The sequence below is a fragment of the Penicillium arizonense genome, assembly GCF_001773325.1.
Source record: "Penicillium arizonense strain CBS 141311 chromosome Unknown PENARI_contig023, whole genome shotgun sequence".
NCBI lineage: Eukaryota > Fungi > Ascomycota > Eurotiomycetes > Eurotiales > Aspergillaceae > Penicillium > Penicillium arizonense.
The window spans coordinates 388,991-405,265 of NW_019173300.1; the positions used below are offsets into that span (position 1 = coordinate 388,991).

Genomic DNA, 16,275 nt, shown 5'->3' on the forward strand with positions numbered 1-16,275 from the left:
GGAAAATGCCGAAGTTGAACCTTCTCCGACATTGTCCCCTCACTCCGACCCGAATGCGGGTCGGACCTCCGCCCCATGTGACGTGCAGCTTTAATGTCTGTCATTCTCGTTTCTGGTTGACATCCAGCTAGTTCGTCTTCAACTGAGCTTGAGCTCTCGGCACCATGTCTACCTGTGTGACTCAAGAATCGCATGATGTGAGTTTCTTCACGCTCGAGGCCCTGCCTCGCCAGCATTCAGATGCAGATTCAACGCCAAGCCATCCCACCGATGGGTTCCCCGTGTTAGAAAGGTGGAACCAGAACAGTCTCAACATATATCGAACATTTGCAACGTTCTGGTGTTTTCTCGTGATGGGAGCTAATGATGCTGCTTATGGTGTGAGTTGGCTAGTGAAAAGATACGCAGGCTTTTGTGGTGATTGCTAACTGAATGCAGGCCATAATTCCATATGTAAGACCCCTCGTGACCAATGTGTCAGGTTCTAACGTGGATACAGCTGGAATCATATTATCACCTCTCCTATACGGTAGTGTCTCTCGTTTTCTTGTCGCCTCTGGTAGGCTACACAATCGCGGCCTTTCTCAACCAGCGCATTCACAACGCCTTTGGACAGCGCGGTGTGGCCCTTCTCGGGTCAGGGTGCCATCTCCTTGCCTACGTGATTAACTCTGTTCACCCACCATATCCAGTACTCGTTGTCTCGTTTATCTTTGCAGGATTGGGGAATGGTGTTGAAGACGCTGCCTGGAATGCATGGATTGGTAACATGGCCAATGCAAACGAGGTGCTGGGGTTTCTGCATGGAATTTACGGGGCTGGGGCAGTCATCAGTCCGTTAATCGCAACCTCGATGATTGCGAAAGGTGGCCTGCCGTGGTATTATTTCTATTATGTCATGGTGAGTCTGTCTTTTCCCGCAGAGCACGAGCACAGCTTAATAGTCAGGTTGGGTGTGCGGCCATCGAACTCGTGGTTTCCAGCGCCTGCTTCTGGAAATCCACCGCTGCCGAATTCCGGGCAGCGAACAGACAGTCGGTTGAGGAAAATAAAAAGGGCGGCCTCAGGGACGCACTCTTCAAACGTCCATCGGCCCGGGTCACATGGCTTTGTGCTTTGTTCCTGCTGGGCTATGTCGGTGTCGAGGTCGCCCTCGGAGGATGGATTGTCACCTTCATGATTCGAGTCCGACAAGGAGGTGCTTTTGCCAGCGGCATGACTGCCACCGGGTTCTGGCTCGGCATCACAGTGGGACGAGTGATCCTGGGGTTCGTGACGCCCCGGGTGGGTGAAAAGATTGCCATTTCGGTGAGATCATCCCGCGTCTCCCATGAGATCTAGTACTGACCATTGCTAGGGATACATTGTTTGTTCGATGGCCTTTGGTCTCGTTCTGTGGCTCGTGCCCCACTTCTATGCCTCGGCCGTGGCAGTCTCCTTGCAGGGTTTCTTCCTGGGACCTCTCTTCCCAGGGGCTATTGTGATGCTCACCAAGCTTCTGCCCCGACATCTCCACGTCACGTCGATTGGGTTTGTGGCCGCGTTTGGGGGCAGTGGAGCAGCAATTCTCCCTTTTGCGGTGGGTGTACTGGCACAAGCCAAAGGCGTCAAGGTGCTGCAGCCGTTCATCATTGGCCTGTCAGGCGCCATCCTGATTACATGGCTGGGACTGCCGCGGGTGAAGTTCAGCAGGGAGTAAAGGGTCACATGAGGCCGCGGTGGTGTGGTGCTGTTCAGTGGTGCCATTGCAGTCAGTGGGTTCGCTACGGGGGCTGCCTTGCCGAAAACAGACGAGATGCAGGCTGGATTTGATAAGCTCGTTAGGATGGCAAATTGTACGATGGCAGAGGAGTGGAATAGGGTCCGGTGATAGATAGTGGCTTTCTGCAGAGACCTCCTACTTAGGAGATTCGGGACGGGAATTATGTCCGTGTGCCTCTTCTATTAGGTAGTAATTCGGACGAGGGTTTGATAAAAGCGACGGCGTCGGGATACTTTCCTAATAGAACGAATAAAACTACGGTCTTACTCGAGACCAGCTTCTCTCTCTTATAACATTCTATTATCAAGCAATTGCTAGATCTCTACCTAGAGGACGGAAAAAGAGAAGCCCCGCCCTACTCCCTCTCTCTAGACTTCGCCTAGTGCTAGATAATGAATGCCGTTAGTCTCCCCTACGGCTCTTAATACCGCCGCTCCGCCGTTATACTAGGCGATTACGTCTCGTAATACGCCCTAACGGTATATAGATCCCACTCGTCGCGTATCTCCCTTTCTATCATTGTTTTCTTCTTTCCTCTCTTCTCCACTTGCCCCGTCCGAGAAACCGAACCAGAAAGAAAAAGAAACCGCGAAGGACCTTCGCGTCTAAGAAGAAATGCTCTGACGCATTCAAGCAGAAGCGACTCACTCAAACAGACGTTCCCCTCTCCCATCTCCGAGAGTACCTCCGAAAGGATCTCTGCAGATTTACCCGTCAGACCGAACTCCTCTCTTCTCCCCCCCCTCCAGTCTTCGCCATGTCTTCTACACGATCCGGCGCTGAAGCAGCAAAGAGGAACAGCCAACCAGACGATGAATCGGGGAGGAAGCCGCGAACAGACCATTCCGAGAGTGCCTCGCCGTTTCACCCTCGTCTTACCCGACAGTCCGAGGAAAAGCTCCGCCCGGGCTTTACCGTCGTGAGGCCGGGTGTCCGAAAGACGTCCTCGCAGGACTGGGGAAAGAAAATAGACAAGGCCGAGAGAGAGCGGGATGATTCTGGCGAAAGATATCCCTCGCCAAACGACCATCTCCTCAACCAAACAACCTCCTCGGTGGGCACTCCACGGTTCGACCCACGACAGCGCAAGGCGAACAAGCAGCGATGGGGACTGAAGGCGCCGCCACTGGGCGTAAAGACCCGTGCGAAACTCGCTGCCGAAATAGCAGATGCACAAGCTGCTAGAGAGAAAGCCGAAGCAGACAGAGTCGCAAAAGATCTAGGAAAAGGTTCCTCAGCGTGGAAACCGGGAAGACGAGCCCTCGATGACCTTCTCGACCCTGCACCCCTCGCCCCAGAACAGATCGAGGAACGGAAGTTCCACCCGTCAATTGGCATTCTGCCGAGGGGGATCTTTGGAAATGCCTCCCTTTGGACCGCAGCATTCGGGACTGCCAGTGGGCACCCTCCGACCGGATGACATGTTAGCCGATCCCAATCTTGACAACGATGAGAAATTGCTACGCAAGAGAGTGGTCTGTCACAATTTCGATAACGACGGTAACGCTCACTGGAATGTCGAGAACATAAACGTTCAAGGAAAGATTCCTGGTCTTGGACCATCCCACGTCCCGGCAAAGGATAGGAGGTTAGCCACCGTCACTCAAAACGTGGACTTCTTCCAAGAATACGAGGGAGAATTTCGGGACTGGACCAAGCACGGGTCTGATCTCTGGAGACGCAACGAACGAATCTACAACTGGATGGACCGGTTTTGGCACATGGAATGGGCCCCTAGTTGGAACTCTGCTAGCCAAATGACCAACGATAACGGGAAACGGGAGCAATGGATCCGGCAAACGGCCAGGACCAGTGACGATAATCATTCCATTCCCTTCTTCACAGACGAACAAATGGGTCCGGATCCAAAGGACCGGAGAACTCACCTTATAGATCGAGTGGATGGCGCCTAGTTCCGTTTTATGCGCGAGATTTCCGAATGCAACAAGAGAGCACGAGAAAACAACTCCCTAGGATCCTGGGAGCTCCTCCAAGAGCGAGCGTACCATTTCAAGCGGACTCGCGAATTCATGAGCCAGGTCTGTGATGAGATAGATATTCGCTACGGAGAGCTGGAATACACTCTCCAAACGGCCAAATTCCTCATCCGAGCTGGCGGCGATCCGAAGAGGAAGCTCGAGAAACTGATTGCACCCAGTCTTCTAAAAGGACCCACGACCTCCCTTAATCTCGGGGAATTGACTCTTCCGATCATCTCCGAAGGACTCCTAGGTGACGTCCAAGTCTCCTTCAACCCAAAGAAGGAACTCGTCAAGCAAGATGTCCTCTCTGGATTAGAGGCCGCCCAGCTACCAAGGTCGGTCCTGGATATCGAAAGGCGAAGGCAGTATCGAAAGAAGCTATCGAAGGACATGTGACTGAGCGCTGGTTCTGTGATCCTCAGAGAACACTACGTACCTGACGACTCCGACGGGAATCGAGCGCCAGAGCAGCCTCTAATGCCACATCTACTGAAGGATCCCAATTGATCGTTCTCAGCAGCGGCGAAGAAGACCTCGACCAAGAGCCTACTACTCAGGAGGATGACTCTCTCGACGCACGAAGCGAAGCATCCGCAACCGGCAGTGAACCTGAAGTTCTGATAGCAGAAGAAATCCCTGACTTCGATCTAGAAGATGTTCTTCCTGCTACGCGGACCGCAATCTTTATGCATCTTCCTGGAATTCGACAAGCGGAATATGACTGGCTACGCAAGCACGGCGTTTCAGAAGAAGTGGCCGGATTCTGTCTCGAAAGGACCAGTCAAGGTCCAAGGATCACGAACGAAAATCGCAAGACTGCCATTACGAACCACAACTTCCTGCATAGAGCTCTCGCACAGGATGCTTCAAGACACAGGTTGCCTGGGGAAAGGCAAGGGACGGGCGAGTTCCGAGAAACCTGCGCCGATAGATAAGACTGCTCAGAAGGCGAAAGGTCTTGCAGAATAGATCACGGAAGCGAAAAAAGCCGAAGGAAAAAAGAAACGCCTGCGCCAGGCTCGAATTGCCAAAGGAAAGTCTACTCCCGAGGCCAGACCAGGACCGTCTACACGCGAAACACCTTCTCCTCGAGTCCGAGTAGAAATTCCTTCTCCTTTTCAAGCCCGAAAGAAAACCCCGACTCAAGAAACCGAGTCGCCTAATTTGACCGTCAGACAAGGCCTCAACATTACGAACCTGCTGGGACGGATCCTTCAAAGAATGGATACTCAGGACCGGAAGATCGACGACTTCCTCGACAACCACCAGTGAATGTTTCGATGAAATACAGACACAACAACCACTACCACGAAGGCTTCTTCTTTTGGGCGGGTCGCCCATGTCCGAAAGGGGGAGCCTCTGACGGAAGGATTAATCCGCGGAGGGACAAGCATGAATAATCACGTGACAATACGTGCCCTCGAAATGTATTCTTAACTCTTTCTTCGTGCATCACGCGAGAAGATTTCCAACAATAATACTGCTGCATTTCATCTCTTTCCATCCTCGTAGACCAGGGATTCCTTTATCTAGAAGCTGCTACGCCTCGTGGAGTCCGAATCCTAATGTCTTAGTCCATTTAGAAGGTACTACGTCAACTGCCTGTTTAGGTGTCGGGGTTATACGGTAGATTTGACTCACCCGCACCCGTCATAGAATGACCTCTCAAGTGACCAGAACTTCCTTTTCACACGCTTCCTTTTCGTCTTCGTCCATCCTCTGTCTTCTATCTGATTTTATCAAAGACTCCTCAGATTCATATTCCTCATCAGCGAACTGTGGAGAATAGATTCGTTAATTCCTACGTGATTCATCACGTCCTCATCGAGGCTCGTGGTTTGTTTCGCCGTCTCGCCATCTTCCTCCATCACGTCCTCATCGAGGCTCGTGGATCAGACTGTCCGTTGCCTTCATCATCCATCTGTCAATCTCTCTCTCTTATACCGTGCGCCATGACGTCGCAACCTCCAAAGCAACCGCTCGTCCAGGGTGGACATCCTCGTTTATTGAGAAAGCTTCCGTCAATGTTTGTCTCCAATACGCTACCATGCATCCACGACAACACAATCATTCTTGCCGCCACACATCCAAACCTTTCAACTGCGAATCCAAAAGAAGATGGGTGGTTTGTGTCCGATTTTTACGCTTTCAATATTCTCCTGAAGGGCCTTGGGGGAAGCCAAACCTGGCTCACAGCGGCCGATCCGGAGAAACTGGTGCAGAGGTATAATTCCTTTCTCCACGGCAACCCATTTCAAGACCGAAAGGTTTGCCTAGATCGCGAGATACTTCGGAAGAAAAAGATCACTGAAGTAACTGTGGTTCGCTCAAGCGATATGATCGATCGGTTTCTTGAGAAGGCGAAAGAGGCATCGGAGCTAGCCAAGCGAAATTGTGCCCCCCTGCTTTTGCTCGTTTTTTGTCACGGTCTTCCTAATCACCACTTGTTACTGGATGCTGGCGATCAATCGAGGGGGCTTAGCATAATCCGTCTGAAGGGTGTGCTTGAGCCGGGCACATGCGTCACTCTTATCACAACTGCATGCTATTCCGGAGGATGGGCAACGTCTCCCGACCTTAACCAGACTACGATCACAGCAGCTGGTGATGAGAAGCTAAAGGAAGCCACCTCTCACTCCTGGAGCCAGTCTCCAAGCATCGGGAGATTCTGCGGGTCTGTGTTCGCCAGTACCATGTTTAAGACTTTGTCTAGTGCGGCAAGTCCTCTCCTAGAAGCTGGCCTTGCTTCCGACCTGTCCCAGGCGCAACAATCCCTACAGCCAGAGAACCCTAATAGTGTCCAAACCTTGACCTATAATGCCTTCTGTGAGTCTGTGTGGCGCACATGCGCGAACAGCGTCACGCGACTTTGGAGTTCCCAAAACTTCAATTTCAGTGCCAAGGACGATGCCTGGGAATATTCCTGGACAGGGCGAACTGGCTTTCCGTTAGCCGATTTCAGCGAGCGATGGAACGCACTGAAATCCATCCCATATACCGGTTCAGAGGAGCTACGTGCTCTGCGAGATCAAGATCCAAGCAACCCGTCGTTCTCCGCCTCTGGTCCCGTTAGATCCGGCTTAGGAGAAAATGTGATGGATGAAATGACAGGCCACATTGCACAAAAAAGACTGAAAGATATGGCCAGAGTATTTGATCAGACCTGCCCGGGTGACCACAACATGGGAAGAGAGACTGGCTTCTGGGGAAAGCTCCGTGGGTTCTACGAGTACGGGGAATTCGAAGAACACGCTGCGATGATTGAGGGAGCGATCCGGTTTCGATGGGAATCGGCGTTGCTTGCGGACTTTATTGTCGAGATGCTCAATCTTCCGGTGCCCAATGGCGAAATTTGTATCATGTGGGATTGGATGGCGTGGAAATATGTCAAGTTGGAGACTATGGCGAGAGATGACCTCCGCGCCTGGAGTCTCCCGATCTATCGGAAGCTCATCCCACATTTCGAAGCCCCCAGCTATAAGGAACAAGGGCCCCCCTTCGAACGACCAGTTGAATACGTGGTCGCGGCGTTGATGGATGCTAGTATGCCTGAAGGCGAGCTTGCGGCTAATATTCTCGCGATTATTGAGTTTATGGATTTAAGTCGGGCTTGCAATCAACAACGCCTATGTGGGGATCGGGAGGTTCGTCAGAGAGGCCGTGAATGGTTGAGAACAGTTGGCAAGCGAGCCCGGCAGTCGCTTTCCCCGCGGAAAAGGCAGAGCATAAGTGATTCAACTTCTTGTGAGAACGTCACTATCGTTTAGCTCTCGCTTCGTTTGCTCAGGATGCTTAGCTCTCGCTTAGTTTGCTCAGGATGCTTTCTTTCTTTGTTAGTTTAGTTATTTGTTCAACGTCCTGCCTTGCTGAAAAAATCAAAGCGGGGCATCCAATTATAAGTCAATACACCCGTTGCATATCCAAATTACTCTGCATAAGACAAAATACAGGCCCCACTGACAGAGATGCTCCGAAAAACTCCCAATATAGACTATTTTTGTCGGCTGTCGTTGGCTGGGAGGATCAGGAGATACACCCTCCGAAGCGCCGAGTCTAAGAACCCATCCCTCAGAGTCAGGCGCAGTAGCGGCGTGGGTACTGACGAAGGGAATCTGTGGCTTCGATGCAGTGCACAAACCCCCCTGGGTTTCACACCAATCACGTTCGGCACTTGATCCTCAAGATTCTTGTCTCCGTCGTATTTCCTGGAGTCATTTTCCTCGGGATACTTCTCTGACTTTCAAGGAGATGATGAATTTGATAGAACAAGGGAATTAATTGATGAAAACTATGGATACATAAATCGGCAATAACGTCCGCAGGTCACCTGGTGACCTGGAAGAATCCCTCGCCGTTCATAATCGGCCTGTCAAGTACGGTCCGCGAGGCGCTTGAAACGTATGCTCAGTCTACCCTTAGTCTGGTTGTTTTTAAAGGGCGAGAGAGTGAAAATTGGGCTAGGAAAAAGCCCAGGTTAGCTTAGCTCTCATTTGTCACTTCTTCACTGACTCTGAGCTCGGCGTCCTCCATGCATTGAAGAAGGGAGATATGGTCATTATCGACTTTTTGGCGATGGCTTGTCGCCGCTTCGCTGACTCGGCTTGAGGGGCCTTTAGGCTTGTTCGCCAAGGACCTAGTTGCCCTGGTGGATATTTTATTCATAGTAGGATCAGGCCTTCCTCTCAGGGCCATGCTCGGACATTGGATTGTGTTGCAAGCAATTCCGCGTTTGTGGAGAAGTGTTGTAGAATGAGGGAAGAGGGAAGAAAAAAGAACAGAACCAGTTCTTTAAAGTAGTTAGGCAATCACATTACGAGAGCGCGAATGATTAGAATTATATTGTTGCGATTGGGTAGCCAGAGCTGCTTGCCTGCGATGCAAAATCTGTCGAGAGGCCAGCTGTCAATCAATCAATCAATCAAAGTTGTATTAACCTGTTGGAGCCTAACTAGTGTCGTAATGGCTATGCAGGCGCTTCTATCCGTTGAAGCAAGAACTCGTGTCCGTACACCTGATCATGCTCCAGTACAAAGTGAGGCTGGTTCTCAAAGAGTGGAAGCACCAGCCCATTATATGTAAGCCAAACCCATAAACCCGCAAATGCGTCGAAAAAGCCTAGTACAAATGAAAATTCAGTGCCAGTGATGCATTGAATACAAAATGAGCGCGTGGATGCACCTCCACCTCCCCTGTCCCTGTCCTCTTCTCACGTTCCATGTGAGTACCTCCGCATCATGATACCAGCCAGTTCGTACTGGTGCAGATCAAACCCCGTTCTCCGACATCCTCACTTCAGCCTCGATTGCTGTTCATTGTTATTTCAGGCCGTTCAAGGATCGCCCAGTCAGGCAGCGTGTATTCGACTAGCTCATCGAGGTTCTCTCCACCCTCGACGGTGTTGGCAAGCATTGGTGAGTGCCCATCGTCTTCGGGACTCTGCTCCATGACCTCAAGGTCTCCTAATTCAGCCTCGGACTCTTCTTGCTCAGCGTGTTAAAACTGAGCAAGAAGACCGGTTTGGTGCATGAATTTGGCAATGTAGCGGGTTGCCAGCGGGTTAGAGACGATGCTGTTATAATTGGACATCTTGAATGGCCCAATTGCTCGATGTAACTGGTCAAAAAGCCTCTTTCTCAGTACTCCGAAGGTCTCACATTGAAGCAAAAACATGCCTCGGCGTCTGAGAGCCTTCTCCACAGGGGCACCTATCAGAATCCACCTCATTGATCATATACAAGAAGTGCCGGAGCGCAATACGCATCGAGCGTAATTGTATCATGATCGATGAGCGTGGCTTCGACAGGCATTCGTACAACCTTAGAACCTTCTTGTTCGGCTATTCCACTAAGCGTTTTGTGGGCTGAGCGGTCCTCTCGCTCTCCCACTGCTTCTTCCAGCGGTCCTAGATCCACTCATGGACTATTCGCTTGGCAGCGGCAGCAAGTCGGATCGTAGGTTTATCCGCTCTGCCTCCGCCGGTCGCACCTCCCGCACTTTCGAGTGCCGCGCATTTCGCACTGCCATCGGCAGCTTCATTGCCAGGCACTCCGACGTGTGCGGGGATCCAACGGAGAGTGATGTTTGTGGATTGCGATCGAAGGGCCCGTACGTGTTCATAAATGCCTCTGAGAATGTACTAGCCCGATGGTCGCTGTGGGTTTTGGACCGCCTAGATGGCGGCCTGGCTGTCGGAGAGAATGATCACCTCTCGAGCCGTTTTTCGCTTTGATCCATTGATATTCGTGTTGGACTTGTTGTCGCTGATGGTTTTAGCCAATGCCATCTCGATACCGCTGAGCTCGGCGGTGTACACCGTGGACTGGCTCTCCGTACCGAGACGTCTACGGTCGGAGATGACGGTATCACCGGCCTTCGAAGCCACTGCCGTCGGTGTATATCAAGGAAGCGGTGTCTTCCTTGGTTCTCTTATCTTTGAGAATAGATTTATGGGTTGCCAATACAGCCTCCGAGGGTTCGATGAAACATGAGATGCGTCTCTCCCAAGGTGGCAGAACAAATGCAACCTTTTCCTCCCATTCCTCTGCACAGTCCAATTTGATCGGTCCCTTCTTCCAGACCAATGCTTCCAACGGGGTCTAACCTCCAATGCGCCGCTCGATCTGCTTCCTGGTCACTTTGGCCGATCGGGGGCAGGCCCATTGAGGTCCAGTAAGGATGCGAATAGCGCATTCTTCAATGCTTTGTTGTAGGCGTAACTTCATGGTAGTAGGAAAAGCTCGATGTCCAACGCAGCCGTGGAAATGCTTTTAAACGTGCCGCTGATCAAAACAGCCGCACGTTTTTGCAGTTTCACTAGCTCATTAACCAAGCGAGCTATTTCCAAGGCAGGCATCTTGCGCGCAGCAGGGCAATACCAGGCAGAGATACCCTATAGGGCTTGTGGCACAATAACAGCCTGGTAGAGCTTACGCATGGATATCAAGGATACACCCCACGTAGACCCTGAAATACCCCGAAGAGCTTCTAGGCTGCCAGCCGCCTTAGCAAGCAGCTTTTTGCGGTGTATGTGGAATTTGAGGTGCTTGTCAAGCCAAATGCCGAGGTATTTGGCGTATTCTAATGGTTGTATCGGTGCTCCGCCTAGCACTGCCACTGGGATCTAATCGTGCCCGCAGGGGTCATCGGGGACGGCCTAGACATCGTATTCGGAGGGAGGACTCGGAGAAACCGTCTGGGCGGAGGGCTCGATACGCGGATTGCTGTAGTGGATTAGTTCGAACTTGTCGGGTGCAAACCTTGCTGCATGACGTTTGGCCCACTGGTCGGCTCTCTGGAGAGCTTTCTCAATTAGCCAACGTTCTCTTCATAGCTGTTTGAGACAGCTAGAATGCAGACATCATCCACCCAGCCGAAGGCCTCAGTGTGACCGTAGCCAGTCGGGAATGAGCAGCTCTTAATCAACGGAGCGTTGAATAGAAGAAAGAGATTTGGCGATATTGGAGATCCTTGTGGGATCCCTGTTAGTGTAGGAAACGCGTTGCTTAGGTGGCCAGGTAGCCGGATCCGAGTACTACGGCCGGTGAGAAAGGCCTTAGTCCACGGGGTTATTTCGGAAATGCCCATTTAACGCACATTATGAAGAAGACGTTCGTGGGACACGTTGTCGTAAGCGCCAGCGACGTCTAGTAATAGCATGCTTGCTTTCTGACCCTGGCCATGGCCCTAAGCAGTGTGAACCCGATCTAAGATCAGCTGAATTGCATGGTCCACATCAATGGTTCTTCCTCCCGGTCCGATCGTGATTGCAGTTCCGAGGAACCAATCGTCGATTTATCCCTACGTTGCCTCACTTAAGGATCATTTCTCCGGTCTTCTCGTCGTGGGGAACCTCCCCTGCTTATTCATTCGGAACGGTGCTTAGGCCGTGGATGAACCTTCGGCTAAGCAAGCTGACGGACGCGACTTGTGTCGCGGCGCTATCCCACAGAACTCTTTCTATAGTTGCTTCGCCTGGTTTGAATCCCCATTCGCGAAGTCCAGGAGTTCCTGGCGATTCTCAGCGATTTGTTCGTAAAGAATAGACGAGACGATATCGAATGCAGAGCCGGGGGCGGGCTGTAAAATATTCGGTTCCCCTGTCTCGAGACATGACATAGATTTGTTTTTGGTATTTTGTGGGTTTCTCAGTGGATCGAAATCTTGATAAATCATAGATTGAACTTTCTTGGCGATGCCGTTTCCTAGGTTCGGAGACCTAATCCCTCCCGATCGTCTTATGAGCCCTATACGACCGAGGGTTCTTCTTAGGGGCGACTAGTTTTCCTCCTTGTCGGAGAAAGGTTTGTGGTCCACCTCGTCAGTGACTCTTTGGAGGACGTCATTCACGTCTTCTTCCTCGAGATTCACCATAGGAAGTTCTTGGTAAGGTTCGATCGGGACCATTTGGCCGCGTTTGGGGGCAGTGGAGCAGCAATTCTCCCTTTTGCGGTGGGTGTACTGGCACAAGCCAAAGGCGTCAAGGTGCTGCAGCCGTTCATCATTGGCCTGTCAGATGCCATCCTGATTACATGGCTGGGACTGCCGCGGGTGAAGTTCAGCAGGGAGTAAAGGGTCACATGTGAATATTCTTATCAGATCGGATCCATGTGATGCAGTCAGCTGATCAGCTTATTCATCCCGTGATATCGCCGATCGCAATCGGTTAGCTGATCTCGGGTTCCGAGATGCCGAGCTGGATTCATGTTTGCCCCGGCTACCCCAGAACAGATGAGTCGGTAGTTGTGCGGGGGTTTAAAACCACGGTAATTCGGGGGTAGAAATGCCTAGGTTCTCCATTCCCCATAGCCCCCATAGCTAGTCCATAGTGAAGAGAGACAGATGTAGCCGGAAGTCCATTGCCATTCCTGATTGGCCCCAGTTCAGCCGAGGCTCTTCCCTGATTGGGACGGATGTCCCTCGGCCTGGGGAAACGTCAGTGACTTGTCCACGGGTTCATAATCCCTGACTCTCCTCCTTCTTTGTTTCTCACATTCCCCCAATTTACACATCATGCCATCTACTCCTGAATGGGTCAAGGCCCTTAAGCCGTCGGGTCCACAGGGCTCCGAGCTGCTCCAACAGGAGCGTGCTCAATCCAACGTGAACGTGGAGAAGCTGTCCGAATTGCTGCACACAAAGGAATCATTACAGCGACAGGAATCCCTCCTGGCCCTGTTACAGCCCGAGAAGGTCTTTGATAAGTCGCAAAACCACACGCTCGGCCGAGTGGAGCGGCTGCAGCGGTCGTTGGCCAAGGCCAAGCGCCTCCAGCAGCTGTCTGAGCAACACAAATGGTCAATGGAGGAGCTCCATGCGGCCAATGAGTTGATCGGAGAACCCACACCCTATGGCTTGCACGCCAGTATGTTCCTGGTAAGTGATCCAATCCTCGCAGCCACTGAACAAAACTAACCGGTTTCCCGTCTTCTAGGTGACCCTCCGGGAACAGGGCACCCCCGAGCAGCACAAGCTGTTCCTCGAGCGCGCTCAGAAATACGAAATCATCGGCTGCTACGCACAAACCGAGTTGGGCCACGGATCCAACGTCCGCGGTCTCGAAACCACTGCCACCTGGAACTCCAGCGATAAGACCTTCACCATTAACTCGCCCACATTGACTGCCTCCAAGTGGTGGATTGGATCTCTCGGTCGCACCGCCAACCATGCGGTTGTCATGGCTCAGCTGTTTATTGACGGCAAAAACTATGGCCCGCACCCATTTGTGGTGCAAGTCCGTGATCTGGAGACCCATCAGCCCCTGGAGAATGTGTATGTGGGCGATATTGGTCCCAAGTTTGGATACAAGTAAGTTCCGTCTGGCCACCGTGATAAGTACCGTGGCTAACATGATATCCAGCACTATGGATAACGGATTTTTGCTGTTCAACAATGTCAAGGTGCCCCATGTCAACATGCTGGCCCGTTTCTCTTCCATTGACAAGGACACCAACAGCTACTCCCGGCCTGCTCTTCCCTCCTTGGTCTTTGGTACTCTGACCTGGGTGCGATCTAACATTGTCCTCCAGGCTGGTGGAGTCCTGGCCCGTGGTGTCACCATTGCGACCAGATACTGTGCGGTCCGGAGACAGTTCCAGGATCGCGATGCGGACGCCCATGCTGGCGAGAACCAAGTATTGAACTACAAGATGGTTCAGGTCCGTCTGTTACCGCTTCTGGCATCCATGTACGCCCTCCACTTCACTGGCCGCGGCATGATGCGTCTGTACGAGGAGAACCAAAGCCGCATGAAGGCAGCCAACTCTCCCGGACAGGACTCACGCGGTGCTGGACCCGAGGAGCTCCGAGCTGGTGCGAACCTCCTGGCGGATCTGCACGCTACCTCATGTGGTCTCAAGGCTTTGGCCAGTACCACTGCTGGTGAGGGCTTGGAGGTCTGCCGTCGCGCATGTGGTGGTCACGGATACAGCAGCTACAGCGGCATTGGCCCGTGGTACTCGGACTACCTGCCCACCCTGACCTGGGAGGGTGACAACTACATGTTGACCCAACAGGTCGCACGTTATGTAAGCTATTATGTTTTTCACATCACTGCTTGATACTAACATTTTCCATAGCTCCTCAAGTCTGCCCGCGCCGTCTTGGCCGGCAAGCCCGCCGGTAATGACACCAGCCAAATCCTCCAGACATACCTTGATCGCCGCGACAAGGGAGCTTCCTTCGATGTGCTCGGAGAGGACAAGGATATTGTGGCTGCATTCGCCTGGCGCACGGCCCATCTGACCTTTGAGGCTCTGAAGCACCGCGATGCCGAGCAACGGTCCTGGAACAGCCTTCTGGTTGACTTCTGGCGCTTGTCGACCGCCCACTCCCAGTACCTCGTGGTTAAGAACTTCTACGATGCCGTCTCCTCTCCTGAGCTCTCAACGGCCTTGGATCCCGAGACTAAGGCGCTGATGCACCAGCTCTTCCGCTTGTACGCGCTGCACACCCTGGAGCGTGAGGCCGCCGAGTTCTTCTCATCCGGCGCCGTTACCGTGCGACAGATTACCCTGACTCGCACCACCGCTGTGATGAACCTGCTCGATGAGATCCGCCCACACGCTGTTCGCCTCGTCGACTCCTGGGCCATTCCCGACTGGCAGCTTGACAGCAGTCTCGGTCGGTATGACGGAAAGGTGTACGAGGATCTGTTCCGTCGGGCCAGTCAGGAGAACCCCGTCAACGACCTGACCTTTGACCCATACCCCTGGAACTCCGCCTTGCTCAAGAATGAGCCTAAGAGCAAGCTTTAGATACCTGTGCCATACGCTTTCTTGTGATGTATTTATTTTTTTACGCCTATATTTGGGATGATAGACCATAGATATGAAATAGATCTCATGGAATGGCCATCGATGACAATGAGGTTGCATATAGACAGGATAATGTCTGACAAGTCTTGGCTTTCCCTTTCCGTTTTAGTGCTCACCCCATGGCGCTTTTTGCTCACTGAGTAAAACTGAGCACACCCATGAGTATTATATAAGCATTGTTTTCGCTCACTGAGCATCACCTGACCCTTATTTAAGCCAGATGATCAGATTCCTCAATTCGATCCCACTCACTGAGCGCGACCTAAGCGAAGCGGGAGAGCTAAGTCAGCAGCTAAGTCAGCAGCTCACCTCAATAAAATGCACCACGCTAGCCTCATCCAATGCATCTTTAACCAACACACTTGACCGTTGTCCCCTCAACGAAAGGATGGCATGGCGGTTGATCCTGGTTGTTTCGTCTCCAACAGCACAGTGGGACCACATTAATTGGCATTACTATTTTGCAGCTATGCCACTATTCAACTCGTCGAGTTTCCCCATCCTCGATTGCACCACTGGCCGGAGAACCTTGGGCAGTGAGGAGATAGCTCTCTTGGACACCTACTATAAGCAGCCTGCGTGGAGGAGATTTTTTACTTATGTTCAGCTTTGGTGGTTACGTCACGACGGTGCCTATATTCGGTTGGATATTTCTTGATCCTGACTATATCGTGGCTCTTAAGTCGAATGAAGTTGATCGCTACTGCGCAGCAGCCTTGGCGGCAGCTTGATCTATTTATATCAGAGCATCTATCAAAGACTGTGCCACATCGAGTAGCTGCTATGTTGGAGTCTAGTGATTGGTATACCGAATATTAGTCGATAGTAGTCAAGTTCATGTACTTTTTGGGGCACCGTGGTAGCACTTGTCGGATCCTTTTCTGCTGCGATGTTGAAGGCGGTGCGACCGTAAGTGTTTCTTGCGTCGGCATTTATACCGTAATTTGCCAGCAATGACTTGTCTACCGACGTACGCCCATACTCTGGTGCGATGTGGAGGGCGGTGCAGGAGTTTCTGTAAGTTCCATTGACGGAGATCTTTTCATAGGTGAGCAAATGCTGGACCGCCTCCTAGTCGACTTTTGTGCCGTCATGTAGTTCGCCTGTAGAGCAAATGGCAGGGGGGCGGACGTATTTATAGGCCTCTCGGCTTGCCTTCTCACCTGAGTGCTTGACTTAGTAGCAACCATCGAAGAACGCGGGTAATTGAGGGCTGTTG

At 52.0% G+C, this 16,275-nt stretch overlaps 6 protein-coding genes across 6 annotated transcripts; 4 read left to right on the forward strand and 2 right to left on the reverse strand.

The window, feature by feature from the left end:
• Nucleotides 1-164: 164 nt before the first annotated feature.
• PENARI_c023G07125 (MFS transporter) lies at nt 165-1,699 on the forward strand (the record flags this gene model as incomplete). Its single annotated transcript, XM_022635562.1, has 5 exons — nt 165-380; nt 439-453; nt 500-901; nt 949-1,308; nt 1,358-1,699. 5 exons carry the CDS (start codon nt 165-167, stop codon nt 1,697-1,699), a joined length of 1,335 nt encoding a protein of 444 aa, XP_022484670.1.
• An 820-nt stretch (nt 1,700-2,519) lies between these two features.
• On the forward strand, nt 2,520-4,679 carry PENARI_c023G11103 (uncharacterized protein; the record flags this gene model as incomplete). Its single annotated transcript, XM_022635614.1, has 4 exons — nt 2,520-3,159; nt 3,191-3,619; nt 3,737-4,136; nt 4,211-4,679. The coding sequence occupies 4 exons, from the start codon at nt 2,520-2,522 to the stop codon at nt 4,677-4,679; spliced, it is 1,938 nt and encodes a 645-aa protein (XP_022484663.1).
• Nucleotides 4,680-5,696: 1,017 nt separating this feature from the next.
• PENARI_c023G02351 (uncharacterized protein) lies at nt 5,697-7,511 on the forward strand (the record flags this gene model as incomplete). Its single annotated transcript, XM_022635503.1, has 1 exon — nt 5,697-7,511. One exon carries the CDS (start codon nt 5,697-5,699, stop codon nt 7,509-7,511), a length of 1,815 nt encoding a protein of 604 aa, XP_022484544.1.
• A 1,525-nt stretch (nt 7,512-9,036) lies between these two features.
• On the reverse strand, nt 9,037-9,330 carry PENARI_c023G05329 (uncharacterized protein; the record flags this gene model as incomplete). The annotated part of the gene is made up of 2 exons (XM_022635537.1): nt 9,037-9,224; nt 9,258-9,330. 2 exons carry the CDS (start codon nt 9,328-9,330, stop codon nt 9,037-9,039), a joined length of 261 nt encoding a protein of 86 aa, XP_022484623.1.
• A 583-nt stretch (nt 9,331-9,913) lies between these two features.
• PENARI_c023G07883 (uncharacterized protein) lies at nt 9,914-12,147 on the reverse strand (the record flags this gene model as incomplete). Its single annotated transcript, XM_022635573.1, has 6 exons — nt 9,914-10,125; nt 10,675-10,857; nt 10,934-10,964; nt 11,062-11,157; nt 11,338-11,427; nt 12,058-12,147. 6 exons carry the CDS (start codon nt 12,145-12,147, stop codon nt 9,914-9,916), a joined length of 702 nt encoding a protein of 233 aa, XP_022484661.1.
• A 606-nt stretch (nt 12,148-12,753) lies between these two features.
• Nucleotides 12,754-14,996, forward strand: PENARI_c023G09325 (uncharacterized protein; the record flags this gene model as incomplete). Its single annotated transcript, XM_022635597.1, has 4 exons — nt 12,754-13,116; nt 13,175-13,548; nt 13,601-14,267; nt 14,319-14,996. 4 exons carry the CDS (start codon nt 12,754-12,756, stop codon nt 14,994-14,996), a joined length of 2,082 nt encoding a protein of 693 aa, XP_022484624.1.
• Nucleotides 14,997-16,275: the final 1,279 nt, after the last annotated feature.